Source organism: Eurosta solidaginis, chromosome 5 (assembly GCF_040869045.1).
Source record: "Eurosta solidaginis isolate ZX-2024a chromosome 5, ASM4086904v1, whole genome shotgun sequence".
NCBI classification, from domain to species: domain Eukaryota; kingdom Metazoa; phylum Arthropoda; class Insecta; order Diptera; family Tephritidae; genus Eurosta; species Eurosta solidaginis.
The window spans coordinates 220,548,673-220,565,610 of record NC_090323.1 but is presented as its reverse complement, the minus strand read 5'-3'; the positions used below and the strand labels follow the sequence as shown (position 1 = coordinate 220,565,610).

The window sequence follows — 16,938 nt, the reverse complement described above, 5'->3', positions numbered from 1 at the left end:
GGCATTCGTGGAAGTAACATATGATGCATTCCATATGAAAATATCGGTCGACCTCTCCGATTTTCTTCAAATTCGGAAGGCATGTAGCATTTGACGTCTAGAATAGTGTGTCAAATTATTTTTTTTTTAATTTTGATATTTTGGATTTTATTGACAGTTAAAAATTTTTGAAAGGTTTTCTTTGAGTTAAAATATCTTTTAAACTATTAATTTTAGAAAAGAATCTTTTTACTACAAAAAGTCTTTAATGTGTGATCGATTTTTGCTGACTAATTTGATTTTATTAAATTCAGAATTATTATAGGCTTGTATGGTCAGATATTTGAACAGTGCAAGATTAAACTTCACTTATAAACCCGACGTTTCGCCAAGCTCCTTGGCATCCTCAGGGGCTGGACATCTTTATTTAAAAACAATAACAATAACAAAGACAAATTTGTAAAAACAAGTTGGAACATAAACATTGTTAAACCATGACACAAACATTAAATGCGGAAAAAAAGAAAACTCACATGAAATAATAATTAAAATAAAATATCACACTCATAGGAGTATATAATACCATGCATGTTTGGTATATTTGTCAAAACTAATTTCAAATCATAAGCATAATAGATATGCTGCCGCAATTTGATCAGTATCTTCTCGTCTATTTACTGTTTTCTCTCTATTTTTTAGTATGTGAAGACTCTCTAGTGTGTACCCGCTTTTTCTCTTTCCTCTCTGTGTCTATTATTTTTGTATTTTGTAAATCAGCGGTGTGTCCATGTGTTAGAATATGTTGAGCAAGTGCCGTGCCACTTTTCTTTTTGTTTATGTCCGCTTCGTGCTCTGCTAGTCGAACTCCCAATTTTCTTTTCGTCGTCCCTATGTATATTTTGTCGCATTGTGTGTTTTCTCCACCTTTGCATTGTACTTGGTAGATTACATTGTTTTGTTGGTGTGGTTCTACTGGGCTTTTTGTCTTGGTAAATATAGTGGAGAGAGTGCAGTTGGATTTGTATGCTAGAGAAATATTTCGTTTTTGTTCTCTTATGTTTGCGTGAACTTTTTCTGTGAACTTTGGTATGTAGGTGATGCTGTGGTATTGTTTTGTTTCGGTAGGTGTTTGTGTGGTTGTTGTATGATGTTGCTTTTTGTTAGTCTCTTTTAATTTCTGTTCTATTAGGGTCTTCACTAATTGGCTCGGGTAGTTGTTGTCAGTAAGCAATTTGTAAATTTTTTCCTTGTTGGGATTTAAAAACTGATTGTGACTCAATGTGAATATTTTGTTTATTATGTTTTTTGCAGCGTTTATTTTGTATTTTTTAGGTTGGGCAGAAAGGAAGTTTATGATTCTTCCTGATGTTACTGATTTAGAGTACCAGTTGAGTAAAATCCTATTGTCAGTTCTGTGAATGAGCACATCCAAGAAGGGGATTTTTGAGTTTACCTCTTTTTCTGTTGTAAACTGTAGCCGATTGTGGTACTGATTTAGAGTTCTCAGTATGATGTCTAAGTCATCTCGTTTTACAATAGCAAATATATCATCCACGTACTTATCTATGAACTTGATATTTATTTTATGTAGTTTTTTCAATTCCAAAATAGTGTTGTCTAGTAAGTCATCCATGATAATATCTGCTATTGTCGGTGAAAGAGGGTTACCCATGGGCATACCAAAGCTTTGGGTGTAAATTTTCCCATCATACATAAAATAATTATTATCTTTCAGGCAAAAATTCAGTAATTTTAAAAATTTGTTTTTTGGTATGTTACATTGTAGTTGTTGGAATTTGTCCATTATTATCTTTATTGCTAAGTATATGGGGATGTTGGTGAATAGGGAGACTACATCGAAGGATACTTATATGTCGTCGCTACATATTTCAATGTTTTGCAGTTTATCTTTGAGTCTAAACGAGTTTTTTACATTGTATTCTTCTGAGATTAAATTGTTTAGTATTTTACCAACGAACTTTGAAAGACCATAACATGGAACGTTCATTGATGAAGCTATGGGACGTAAGGGTAAATTCAGTTTATGAATTTTTGGTAAACCGTATAATCGTGGTGCATTTGCTGCCGTACATGTGAGGTGATGTTTGTCTTTAAGACTAATCAGTTTATCTTTGTAAAGTTCGTTGATAAGGTTGTTGTTTTGTTTCTGTAGCGTGTCTGTTGGGTCGTTTCTAGCCGTTCAGTATGTGCTTTTGTCCTCAAGTAGTTTGCCCATTTTCTCTTCGTAATCTGTCTTGTACATAACAACTGTCTTGTTGCCTTTGTCTGAATCCGTGACGATGATATCTTTGTGTCTTCTTAGAAGAGCCTTTGCTTTGTTGTAGGTTTCCAGTATAAATTTGTCCGTTGGGCTATGTTTAATTTGCCGTTTGTATTGTGATATTCTGTTGCTTAATCGGCATCTTTCCATTTCTTTAGCTCTCTCGTTCTCAAATTGCTGTATTACTTGCTCAATCTCTGCTATGATTTTTAAAGGTTTGAATGTGGTGTTTGTTGTAGGAAGTGTAAATTTTTTCCCAAGGGAGAGAAGCCATTTGACTTCTTCAGGAAAATGTATTTTCGTGTAGTTTATGAACCAGTCACTGTTCACTCTTATGCCCAAAGTTCGTAGTTGTTTCTGCTTCAGTTTCTCAAGTTTGGATGTTTGTGTTGTTTTTATTTCGTCTGCCATTCTCTGGCTTAGAATTGTTTGATTATGTGTGACAGAGTAGAAATCACTTACATTAAGGTTGTGTTGTAGTTGTCGCTCAGCACAGATTATTTGATCTCTAGTTGATTTTATGTTGATGTTTGTTTGTGTGATTTCTAAATTTAGCATTTTTTTGTGTAATAGTCTTTTTGCCTTCTCTACTTGTTGAATTATGTGTTGTGATGTTGTTTGTATGGATATCCTCTGGTTGAATCAGTCAGGTGTTGTGGTATTATTTCGTATTTCCTACATTCCAATAGGAATTTCAGTTGCGCTGTTTGTTTTGTTAGTTTTTGTTTCTGTTTACTGTGTTGTTTAAGGGTTTTATATGTTTCTTCTCCGTATTTATATCGCATATGTTTGTAGAAGTGTTTCATGTTGAATTATTTCGCTCTTTGTTTGTGTTGGTAGAAAGTAAATAAAGATGTGAAAATTGTTTGTCGGCAGGCCTTCCGATAAGATTTTAATGTGTGATCGATTTTTGCTGACCAATTTGATGCAAAGGTGGAGAAAACACACAATGCGACAAAATATACATAGGGACGACGAAAAAAAAATTGGGAGTTCGACTAGCAGAGCACGAAGCGGACATAAACAAAAAGAAAAGCGGCACGGCACTTGCTCAACATATTCTAACACATGGACACACCGCTGATTTACAAAATACAAAAATAATAGACACAGAGAGGAAAGAGAAAAAGCGGTACACACTAGAGAGTCTTCACATACTAAAAAATAGAGAGAAAACAGTAAATAGACGAGAAGATACTGATCAAATTGCGGCAGCATATCTATTATGCTTATGATTTGAAATTAGTTTTGACAAATATACCAAACATACATGGTATTATATACTCCTATGAGTTTTGTGATATTTTATTTTAATTACTATTTCATGTGAGTTTCTTTTTTTCCGCATTTAATGTTTGTGTCATGATTTAACAATGTATATGTTCCAACTTGTTTTTACAAATTTGTCTTTGTTATTGTTATTGTTTTTAAATAAAGATGTCCAGCCCCTGAGGATGCCAAGGAGCTTGGCGAAACGTCGGGTTTATAAGTGAAGTTTAATCTTGCACTGTTCAAATATTTGACCATATAAGCCTATAATAATTCTGAATTTAAAAAAGTCTTTAAAATTATTGAAGTTTATAAAAAAAAAAATGTATGTTCTCAAATGTTTCAAAAATAATATGATTGAAAAATAAAACAAAATTTTTTTTCAGTGTAAAGTAATGGAGGATAGCACCGATTCTCTTTAAAAAAATCTGAAAGAAACTTGAATATGTTTTTAACCTACCCTTCAAATTTAAAAGAATGGTTTTTTTTTGTTCTCGAGAAAAAAAAATTGAAAATTTTATGTTGAATAAATCTATGATTTTTACGCACAGCAAGTTTGTGATACAAAAATGTTTACACTATATAACACTTCGAAATGGCATCCATATTGTTTACAGATGTTTTCTACATATATATTTATCTTCTTATTCATAGAAAATAAAAGAGATTGGTCAAACCTATTTCATTTTCTATGAATAATGCCGTTAATTAATATGTAATGCGAAGTCGGGGTAATTCTATCAAAATTACGACACACATGCATACATTCAAACATACGAAGATGTCTTACGTGAGATGACTTGTGAGAAATTGGAACATAATTGTTAACTAAGAAAGTGTAATTCTTGTACAGTTCTTGAAGGAATAAGTATTGAACTTGGAAAGGCATTTGAAGTAAATAAAATAAAAATTTTGGAATTTTTACAATGGACCGATACAGACCGTTCTTCTATAGAAACAGTGAATAAAGATACTCATACGTTTATTGGAATGCTGAAAGCCGATGCATCAGTACTTTTAACACACAATTTTACAGCCAAGAGCAACAAGTTCTTCAAAGCACTGAAACTTTAATTAAAGGAAGGCGAATTTATAGTAGTTGGTGAATTCTCTGTAAATTTCACTTTTCTGGTACAGAACGACATTCGGGATTACCACTGGAATAGCAATCAGGTTACAGTTCACCCCTTTGTTGTTTATCGCGCAGAAAAGGATAAGAATAAGAGCTTCACATGTGAGAGCTTTGTAGTCATCTCAGAGTGTAATATCCATGATACCACTGCTGTATATTTATTTCAAAAGAAAATGATTAATTGGCTTGTATCAAAATATAATCACGATAATGTTAAAAAAATTTACTACTTTTCAGATGGCTAAGTTTCGCAATATAAAAATAAATATAATTTATTAATTTAATGTACCACTTTCAAGATTTTAATATAAAAGCGGAATGGCACTTTTTTGGTACATCGCATGATAAAAACGCTTGTGATGGAATCGGTGCTAATGTTAAAAGATTTGTTCGACGAGAAAGTTTACGCCGTCCTGACTCCACACCAATTACTACCCCAATTGAATTTTTTAATACTGTAAAAAAAAAATTTTTAACAATGCAATTTGGTTTCTTTTCCAAAGCTGATTACCAAAAAGAAAAAGATTTCCTAAAGGATCATTTCGCTACAACTGTTCGAATCAATGGCACACGGTCATTCCACAGTTTTATACCCTTTTCAAGCAACGAAATTAAATGTAAAGTTGTATCGACTTGTAATGAAAGCGATTGTAAAATTTTTAAAGTAATAAATAACCGACCTAATTTAAAGTATAAAACTACATTTTTATAATATCTATGCCATTTTGATTTGTTATATAAAAAAAAAATTTATATCACAAACTTACTGTGCGTAAAAATCATAGATTTATTCAACATAAAATTTTCAAATCTTTTTTTAGGTAGGTTAAGAACATATTCAAGTTTCTTTCAGATTTTTTTAAAGAGAATCGGTGCTATCCTTCATTACTTTACACTGAAAAAAATTTTTATTTTATTTTACAATAATATTATTTTTCAAAATTTTGAGAACATAAAATTTTTTTTATAAACTTCAATAATTTTAAAGAATTTTTGTAGTAAAAGTTTTTTCTCAAATTAATAGTTTAAAAGATATTTTAACTCAAAGAAAAGCTTTAAAAAATTTTCAACTGTCAATAAAATCCAAAATATTCAAAATTTAAAAAAATATATTTTGACACACTATTCTGGACGTCAAATACTACATGTCTTCCGAATTTGAAGAAAATCGGAGAGGTCGACCTATCTTTTCATATGGAATGCCTCATATGCATGTTTTTGTAAAGGAACTTGAAAAAAAAATTTTCAATTAAATTCTCGCAAAATTAGACATACGATGTTTATTATTTTGTTTTTCTAATAGGACTCTGCATATGATTAATTTTCGTTATCTTCTTCTATTTCTTCCAAGACTGACATGCCATTTTAATGAAATACCATGCGTACGGGGTCGCAGGTTTAGTCTAGTATCTTATACAGTCGATTAATTGGATTTTACGAACGGGATAATATTATTGTTCAGCTCCATTCATGAGAGGTATGAAGTCTTAGGCATTGCCGAAACAGTCCCGTCTTTACTTGTTTCTGCTTGTGGTTTGTGTTGACCATATTGGCTTTCCAATGGTACTTCACTCAAAACATACATATATTGGTGGAGTTCCGCACCAAAAGACAACATTTACATTTTATGAAAAAATTTACCTTTTAATGAATATGCCTTTCACTAGCAGATTTTTAACGAAATTTCGAATTGCGAATTGAAAAATTGCAACAAATTCTTCATTACGTTGACGTGAAGCCATCATGTGGGGCTATTTTTCACTAGTTTCTACTTAAATTACAGATTTCAACTGTTTTTTTCACAAAAATGTAAACGTTTTACTTTGGTGTGGACTTCCACATTTTATTCATAACATTCTAATTTTTTATCGAGAAATAAAAACCTCGGTTTCACGCGAGTTTCTTGAATCTCAAAATATTCGTCATGCTCGCGAGCTTCACGACATTCATTTATGTACAGTATTGTACATATTTCGGTATTTTTTTTATAGTATTTTGGAAGTTTTCGCTTGAGCTTTAGAAGAAATCGTCACCTTTATATAAAACAGCCAATGTATCAATTAAATTGAATGTTAAGAATGTCGCGAGCTTTCCAAGTATTTCGTGATTCGAGAATCTCGCAAGAAGCCGATGTTCGCGAGAAATCTCTACTCGAAGAAGTTCGAGCAATCGTATGCTATATGTGAAGTAAAGCTAAAAGTTGAGCTATTCTTAACATATGACCCAATTATGTATCAGCCAGAGTCTAAATGTGAGTCAGATGTTTGCACTCTGAAAGATTATAATGCAGAGAAATAAACCGTGAAAGGAAGACATACAAGCACAAATTACAAATTTCGTTATAATACAATTCACAAAACCACGTAAAGGATAAAAAAGAAGTACAATAAAATAAAATAAAATAGTCATAACCTACCCGGTATTTTGTCGTTATTCTGCATCGACACTTTATGAATTGTGGCATAGTAGCGTTCCCGTTGCGCTGCCTCTGAATTCTGACGATTTTCCAACGATTCCTTTTGTATACGATTTCCTTGTTCTACGGCAAATACAAATATAAACAACAAACAAATACAACGATAAATTGTTATTGGCAAAATAGTTGAAAAGAAAGGCAGTAATGGAGAAGTGAAATGAATTGAGAGCGGCATGTAGAATGCGAAGCAAAACACAATATTGATATACCCAATAAACATTTATGGTGCCTTTTAATTTGAGTTGCATAAAAAGTGATATCTAAAGTCAAATATAAAACTTCAGTTGTTCAATGCAACTCAAATAATCTGTGGTACCGTTCTTAAAAAGAAAACAACATTATTTACATAACAGTTTTCAAATTGAGAAATTTATTATTCTCAGACACCTATCAAACATAATGGGAACGAATTGACGCGAATGCCTGTCCTGAAAACAAGCTTGCTCTCCATTTGCAAATTAGCACTCATCAACAGCTTTAAAATACTGTGTAGGGTAACTGTATAATAAAATATATTATAAAATTGCTACATTTCTTAAAAACTTTGTAAATTCTAAACTAAAATAGAATTGATAAATAAAAATAAAAAAAATGTAAGCCGCGATAACCTCCGAAGAGATTTTAGGCGAGCTTCTCTTCCAATTTGCATGGTGTTCCTTTTAATTTTTTCCTACAAATTGGCGGGACGGGACCTACCTGTTTTATGCCGAATCCGAACGGCATCTGCAATACAGATGAGTTTTTGCTGTGAGCTTTTCATGGCAGAAATACAACCGGAGCGCTTGCCAAACACTGCCGAGGGGCGACCCATTTAGAAAATTTTTCTTCTAATTGAAAAAATTTGTTTATAAAATTTTGATGTTGCTTTGCCCAGGGCGTGAACCCAGGACCTTCGGTGTGGATGGCGGAGCACGCTACCATCACACCACGGTGGCCGCCAGTCACAATTGATATTATTATTACTATTAGGCCTCGATTCACTGGGACCTATATTTAGATCTATTGTGCTGTACCTTTCAGTCTGTTACTGCATGTTGAAGATTTCATGTACCTCTTCAGGCTTTTTTTCTGCATATCACGAAGGGATTCAGAGTAACGCCTGCTAGATGGGAAGATCTCTGCCGTGTCAGAGCGAAGGATTCGCAAAAAATCTGAATCAGCGTTTCATCATCCAGCTCAGAGAACCGATAGATTTTTGTGTCGGGTATATTTAACTAATTTAAGGAATATCGTAGACTACAGTATTCGGTATAGTAGCCAGCTGGAATTCACAGGTCCACTGTATTAGATTAATGAACTTGGTTGATACTATCGTTGCTAAGATTATAAAAAGCTGTGTTATGTCTTCATTCTGGGTACTCTATATAGTATTGTATGAACTGCTTTGTTTCCCAATTACTTATGGTTTCGCTAAGGTGTACCTTCATGATTCAACGAAGGTATTCTGGACTAATTAATGCTGCTATAGCACCTTTCTTGGCTAGGTAGTCTGCGTCTTCATTACCTTTATGTCCCTCATTCCCATCAATACATCCAAACCAAGCCTTATTTTTGGCTTCCAGATCATTTAGGACTCCAATGTATTCATCCCCCAACTAAGAAGTAAGTGTGTAAGGTTGCAAATCACGTAAGGCTGCTTCACTGTCTGGGATACTCCTCGAAGATAACCACCCTTGTAGAAATTCTCTATCGCAAACTTCTATTGCAGGGATATAGATCACAATTAATTAGCAATGCTGATAATCAAGCAATCAATTAGCATTCTGCCCTTCCTCTGAGATTTTTTCCGTTGCTTATTGGGTATATATTGTATATTATACATATTTACAAAAATACAATGCAATAACAAGAATGTATGCAAAAGATCTACTTTATTTACTGAACACGGCATTCAGCTTCATGCCAATTAAAATTCAATTTGTTGTAACAACGTAAAATTTATTTTCTCGTTGTTGTGTATGAATGCCGCGTTTTATGTTACGAAGCCCCTACATATACTCATACAAATTTACATACATAAATACGCGGTCCTTTGTACTATTCAATCGACATTCTACAGGATGTTTGTATGTATATTCGTACACTTGTTCATTGATTTTTTTGCGTTTACAGTTAGTTAGTCGTTATATCTGTTCAATCGTTGTAGTACGCCCTATTTATTGTTGTTTCCTATTTGTTACCCTGAATATTTTTTGATTAGTCAAGATGAATCCGGTTTGAGTCGGGCTGAGTAGAGATTGGTCTAGTCTCCTTTGGGCTGGGTAGGTAATTGAAAAGTAAAGCCCTCTCTCTGCAAACTAAAATCATGCTCCATAAGTTACATATTGTCCGCCTCCTACTATATGGTGCAGAAGCATTGACTATGACAACATCAGATGAGGTGGATCTAGGAGTGTTCTAAGGAAAAGTTTTTCGAAAGATTTGTTGGCCTTTGCGCGTCGGCGACGGCGAGTACTGAAGAAGATTTAAGGTCGCACACATCAACATAATTCATTGTATTATACCTCAGCGGCTACGCTGGTTTGGCCACATTACGCTGAAGAATGAAAGTAAAAATAGGATAAAACATTTCTAAACACTTCCTTTTTATCAAAACACAGCGGAGATGGAGTTCAAGTAACTGCCATAAAGTAATCTTCACCTTTATTGTTTTGTGTTTGATAAGGTATTTATAATTGCTATTGTTAAAAAATGAAAATTCAATAATATTATGACTGTATGTTAAGATTGTCCGCCTGCATTTTGATAAATTTCTATAAGCGACATGTTTAAAATATGTGTATATTTTGTACCCCGCTGTACTTGTAGACAGGGTATTTTAACTTTGATTGGATACGGGTGGCTGTACAGGTAGGTCGATTAGGCCACGTCCGTCCGTTCGTTCAAATTAGCGAATTTGGACGATAGCCGCGCCCACTTTTTCGATGTCGAAAATTTAGAAAAATGCAAAAAAGAGATTATTCAAAAACGAATACCGCTAAGCTAATGAAATTCAGAAGTGGATTGGTTTTATGACGCAAAACGAAAAAATTCAAAAAAGTTTGGGATATGGGCAATACACCATGCACATTTGGAAGAAGGCAACTTTAAGTTTAAGAAGCCGCAAATCAAGAGACTGTACCGTAGGTACACGCAACTATGGCAGATGAAGATTCGCTCAGTTTTTACATAATAACCATAATTTTCGATGAAGAATGATGCGCCCTGTAGTTGCCACGTGTAACGTAAGCATAAGTTCTTTCAATCCATCAAAGGTTCCATATGATTTTAGATAGATAGATTTATCGATAACCCTCGATGAATGAGGTGTCACACGGGGTTTTTTTACACATGTGAGATCTTGGGCCTTTTCTGATGAACTTCCGGACCGTACACATCCTAGCTGGTAAAGTGAGTGCATTTAGTAAATTTCAATTAAAGTCGTGGGTGATTTGAATCACTACCAAGAAATAATTTATACGGATTACGAGCCAACCTGATATGCTAACGTAAAAATTGTGCTAAACGGCGGTAAGCAGAATCCTCCTAGAGTCCAAATCAAGCAACCAGAAGAAACGTTTAAGCGAGTATCAAGGAAACACCCGACAAAGTCCACCTAAACTCAACTCACGGGCAAGTGTATACAATCAAGTCACCCAGGCCGCGAGGCGGCACTACTTGTGTTAATTTTCCACGTATATACCTAGTTATATCCCAACTTGTACCACTTAATGGAAAAGCGGTTTTCCTTAATGCCCACCGAATCTTATACTCAGGGGTCTACCGAATTACTAGCAAATACGTTTGAAAAGAAAAAGAAGAACAAATCCATAGAATGAATTTCTCACTATTTCTCCATAAGTTATAAACAATAACTCTAATATTTGCATTTAAGATTACCCTATCGGTAAATTTCAAATGTTGACATCATCTTAAATCGTGAATTATTAAATTATTATTCTGAAGAACATATGTTTATACATATTTAGTTGTACATGATGGCATGTTCATTACGAAACAACTTACATACCTATACAGGTACACTAAACCTGTGCGACGTGATCTGCTAAAGCTGACCTAATTCCACCCAAAATGAACTAGTTTCACAATTCCTCCCGCTCTCTCAAGTTCAGTCAAAAAAAAAAAAGAAAAAAAAAAAAAATATAATAAAGGGTGACCAACATATGCTTAATTTATATTAACCTTTGATCAGCACTAACCTCTAAACCTAAAAGCTTCAACATACGCAGCAAGGAAGGCCTTCTTCGCTTCGCGGGACCGCTTGGAAACACCAGGAACTCAACCAGAGGATCATGTAAGTGCATTTCTTTTATGTATATACTATACCAAACTACGTAAACCGGGGTATACTTGCATACCCAGATGAGTTTGTCACATGTCCACATACATGGTTCGTTCTAATGACCATCAGCGTTTGTATACATATGTACATATATATATGAGTGTACGATTTCGAATCCGCCTTATTTACGTGGAATTCGCGCATAGTTTGTCTGTACCCATGTATGTGGATGGGTAACAATCTCCTTGGTACTCGTACTACATACTTAGTGAATTGATAAGTTGGTGTTCCCATAGCCTTAGCTTGAGGTTTTCCTTTTTGTTTGTGCGTCAATATACCCTTGCAGAGAGCCCGAACGGCTATTTTTGGTTTGGTCAGATGTGTACATTTAAAGAGAGCGACAAGGTCGCTGGCCACATAACGTATACATAGGGTTGAGGTAGATCAGTTTTAGCAGAAGATCAATACCCAACAGAAAACACTGTAACACATGTCCAAGAATAAGAGATAAGTTTAGATAAATGAATTATTAAGATTAAATAAGTATACAATGAACTACCAACAACCTATGAGCTAAATAGTCTTTCCCTAAGCAAAAAAAAAAAAAACTATAGTTATACACATATACAATTATTTTTGTTGAATAAATAAATGATATTTGTAAATATGCCTGAGTAAATATATATCTGATGGTCTGATTTCGCGGCCAAAGGAGGGTCATTTTGGGGCTATTTGAACACCTACATAGCCAAGGTGGGGAACGGGTAAGGAGCAGCCGCTCATGGTGTATACGTGCTGCAAGGTGTAGGGAGTTCCAGACCAAAGCAGTGATGCTCGAGATTTTGACGGTATTCCATTTGTGTGTGCAAGCATATTATTCTTGTTCGGCCCTTACGTTGCTAGAGGATGGCTTGGTCAGGCAATAGGGTTTCCGTTGGACCTCCCCCAGGCTGAAGCTCCGGTAAATAATCTAGTGCACACCACCTGTTGCCGGCCGGCTAAGCAAGCCCCTCTGAAGGAAGAGACGAACGGGGCACGCAACAAAGAAATGGCGTCCAAGTGTGGGGCCCGAATGTTAGTGACTTACTTCGTGGTATTCCGAATTCATGGTGGTCCCCCCATAGTTCTACTTGGAACTAAATTTTGTCCGTCCGATTTTATAAATACTTAATTATCAAGTAACGTTAGGGTAAAAGTCGATTGATTGGAATCGCATAGCTTACAACTAAATGTTTTTGGTTTTGACTTATTCAATTGACAGTTAATTTGGTATGGTTGTTTTGATGATGAGTGTAGGCCAGTGCTGATTCTGGAAGTGCTGAATCCTAAAGGCTGTATGTCCACGGATCCGACCGATGAAGCCACTGCACAAATTCAAAAAAAAAAAAGTAAAATAACCATACTAGTTAGACTTGCAAATTTCATTGGAGTTGAATGGAAAGCTATTTGGAATTTTGATTTATAACGAGGCTAGATGTCCGATAACCAACTGATAGTTTTACCTATTCTGCCCTTCCGTGTAATCTTGGCAGGTTAATTTCTCTCTCCTCCTACTTCGAGAGTATTCTGATAATTTACTTAAGCTAATCATATTTTCTTTCCTGTCCGATGCCTAGAGTCATTACTAGGATGAGCTCTGGAGTTCCCTCACCGATCTGACAGTCCCACGGCCCGAAACTCAGACCAACTTTTTGATGCAATTTCCCTATTGATAAATTTTAACTTGTTTCGGTTTTACATAAAAAAATTAGTTACGGTTGCTGATGACGTCGATCGAAATAATCTAGACGAACTAATTACGATTACATTCACTCGACCATATATAGTGGATTTCCTTCACGTGGGTATACATAGTTACTCATAAACCTGTACACCTGTCGTACAGAGTTTTTTAAAGAGGAAAAAAAAAAAAAAAAAAAAAAAAAAAAAAAAAAAAAAAAAAAAACCTTTAATTCTTGATACAATACTTTTTATCGGTCTCACACATGGCGTATAATTTAGATTCTGGGCGGGTAGCACCGGAGAATGCTCAGTGTACCATATGCCAGGATACCCTAGGAGACAGTGATGACATTCTAACCACACCTTGTCTTCATGATTTCCATAAAGCTTGCTTATTGAATTGGCTGAAAAAGAAGTCGATTTGTCCACAATGTAGAGCCAAGTGCAGTAGCAAGGACTTTAAGCAGAATACGGGAGCAGTCAATCGACCCAAGAACTTAGAGCTGCCCCGTGATGAACAATTACAGATTCGTGGAGGCGTAAACACTCCTGCACCTGATGCAAATACCAGGGACGAAGAATGCCGTGTTAGAAATATAGTGGCGGCGGTAATCAGTGCCAGGCAAGCTACACTTGTAGATGACCTCGAAAATAGAGTTGCACAAATGATTGAGCAAAAACTCGAGAGTTCGCTTGCCGCCGCGCTAGCTAGAATAAACCTGAATCATGAAAATCCTCCCATACCGTCAACCATACCGGCAGTTCCACCAGTTAGTAACAGTAGTCCAGTAGGCAACCCCGTACAGGTGGATCCACCCAACAACTTCTCGGAATTTTGGCCCCGTGATGTACCTAACCTACCCAACCACTCCCATCCAACCTTTCACCGTGCGATCGACCAGTTGCGCTTTAGCGACATGTCCAGCGTTCCCAACTCCGGTAGGATCGCTCACCTCATTTCTAGCTGGGGTATTACGTTTGATGGATCGACACGCTTATCCGTCGATAGCTTTATATACCGAATAGAATGCCAAGTCATTGACACCCTCGGTGGAAACTTCAACTTACTATGTGAACATGTACAGAGTCTGTTCACCCATGATGCAAAGGATTGGTATTGGAGATATCGACGGTCCGTGGAGCGCGTCACATGGATCTCTCTATGCCAAGCCCTCCGAACTAACTTCCAGCAGCATAAAAGTGATTTTGAGTTAAAAGAACAGATACGGGGTAGAAAGCAAGGCATAACGGAAAATTTTGATGAATTTAGAAACGCTGTCCTGAAGTTAGCAGAACCTTTACAAGTGTCATTGTCTGAGGCTGAATTAGTGGAAATTCTGCAACATAACCTACGCCCCCGAATTCGACAACAGCTCTTGTACGTGCCCATAAATTCCCTTGCCGAACTGCGCAGGCTCTGTTTGAAAGGAGAAAGTCTTTTAAGCGAACTTAACAAAACCACCACCCAACCAGCATCAGGAAATGCGCGACCAAGTCCTCGCCGATATGCCAACGAAATTCAATGCGATGACGACTCACAAGAAGCCCTAGAGTGCAAAGTAGGCGAGGTGTCGAAACGGCCAATTGACACTTCAAAGTTAGTTTGCTGGAATTGTCGAGGTGAGGGTCATAGGTACATGGACTGTTTAGAAAACCGGACAGTATTTTGTTATGGATGTGGAAAGCCAAATGTTTATAGGCCTAAATGCGGAACGTGTTCGGGAAACTTGAAAGCCGGCGAGGCATCGAAGTCGAACCCTCGCCGAGCCCTAAACTAATACAACCACATATGCGACCGCCAAAGAATTCGAATGACACTGTAATAGGCAACCCGTTTGCACGAGAGATCGTTCCATATGAGGTACGCCTCCAAAACTATAAAACAATACGAGATCGGATTTTCTCTCCAGAACATCCGACCTCTCAAAATACTAGTCGGGCGTCGGCCCGTATTAAAGAGTTCTGGCGAAACATACGGCTTACACGAAAGTCCCTCAAACACTTAATCTGCACTGTAACAAAAAGGTCTTCGGATCTAAGGCCATATGCCAAAATAATGATTGATAGTGTAGAATATTTGGGACTGCTAGACAGTGGAGCCCAAGTATCCTGTATAGGGTCTTCATTTGCTGATGAGATTCGCAAGTCAAAGAACTTGCGAGAGCATAAAACAGCCGTTTGCACCGCAGACGGTAAAACGCAAATGGTTTTCGGAGTTATAGACCTGGAAGTAAGATTTGAAGATAAACTTAAGTCTATAACGTTTTTTGTAATACCCAGCATGGCCCAAAAAGTCATCTTGGGAGTAGATTTCTGGAGTAAGTTTCGAATTGCGCCGCATATCATATCCGAACTTTCCATTGATGTGAAGTCGGATGAAAATACCCTTTTCTTGACTGATGAGCAAAAGATACAACTGGAAGCTGTTAAAAGACGATTTCCCAACAGCGAAAAAGAAGGTTTAGGAAAAACGTCCCTCATAGAATATGTAATAGAGTTACAGCCCAACGTCCGTCCGATCAAACAAAGATATTTTCCCATTTCACCTGCGGTAGAAAAACTGGTTCACGAAGAAATTGATGAAATGCTAAAATTAGGTGTAATCGAAGAGTCTCCTAACAGTCCTTGGTCCAGTCCGGTCGTTCTAGTGAAAAAACCAAATAAAGTGCGTCTGTGCCTAGATTCCCGAAAAGTAAATGCAGTAACTATTAAGGACGCTTATCCCCTTCCCCACATTGATGGTATTTTGAGCAGAATACCAAAGGCCGAATATATAAGCTCACTAGACTTGCGTCGAGCCTTTTGGCAAATTCCCCTTTCGGAAAACTCTCGCGATTACACCTGTTTCACTGTCCCTAATCGTCCGCTATATCGTTATTGTGTAATGCCTTTCGGCTTATGCAACGCCCCTCAAGCCCTCTGTCGCTTGATGGATCGCGTCATCCCACCTCAACTGAAAAATCAAGTGTTCGTCTATTTAGACGATCTACTTATACTATCCGAAGATTTCGATAAACACATGTCCGTCCTGTCCGAAGTTGCCCATCACTTAAGAAAAGCTGGTTTGACTATAAATGTAGAAAAGAGTAGGTTTTGCATCAGAGAGGTAACATACCTTGGGTACATTGTGGGAAATGGTACTCTACGGACTGACCCAGATAAAGTTGCGGCAGTAACCAACTACCCAGTGCCAACAACGGTTAAACAAGTTCGACGCTTTCTTGGGATGGCCGGTTGGTACCGCCGATTCGTAGAGAACTTTGCGTCCCTAACTACCCCCTTGACAAATCTGTTGAAAAAAAGTAAACACTTTACGTGGAATGAGGAAGCACAAAAGTCCTTTGAAGCTTTAAAACAAGCGTTATGTTCCGCCCCTGTTCTGGCTAGCCCTAATTACACTAAGCCATTCATAATTCAATGTGATGCATCCAAACTAGGTGTCGGTGCGGTTTTGTTGCAGAAGAATGAGGAAGGTGTCGAAGTTCCCGTCGCATATTTTTCCCACAAACTCAACAAAGCCCAAAGTAATTACAGCGTGACTGAGCTGGAATGCCTTGCTGCAATTCTCAGCCTGAAAAAGTTTAGAGCTTACGTTGAAGGGCAAGACTTTACGATTGTTACTGATCACGCAAGCCTTCAGTGGCTGATGCGCCAAGGCGACCTTTCCACCCGGTTAGCCCGATGGTCACTAAAACTCCAAGGTTTTAGGTTTAACATAGAGCATCGGAAAGGCTCTTTGAATGTGGTACCGGATACTTTATCCCGCCAGAATTTAGAAGAAATAGCTGAGTTAGACT

At 36.7% G+C, this 16,938-nt stretch overlaps 1 protein-coding gene across 3 annotated transcripts in view; it reads right to left on the bottom strand.

Moving 5' to 3' along the window:
• The window catches only part of Dscam2 (Down syndrome cell adhesion molecule 2), a 392,154-nt gene that overhangs the window by 17,124 nt on the left and 358,092 nt on the right, over positions 1-16,938 (bottom strand). For all 3 annotated transcript variants that reach the window (XM_067788438.1, XM_067788437.1, XM_067788436.1), the window contains exon 19: positions 7,078-7,200. In XM_067788438.1, the coding sequence (XP_067644539.1) occupies positions 7,078-7,200 (123 nt within the window). The remainder of the gene's footprint in view (positions 1-7,077; positions 7,201-16,938) is intronic.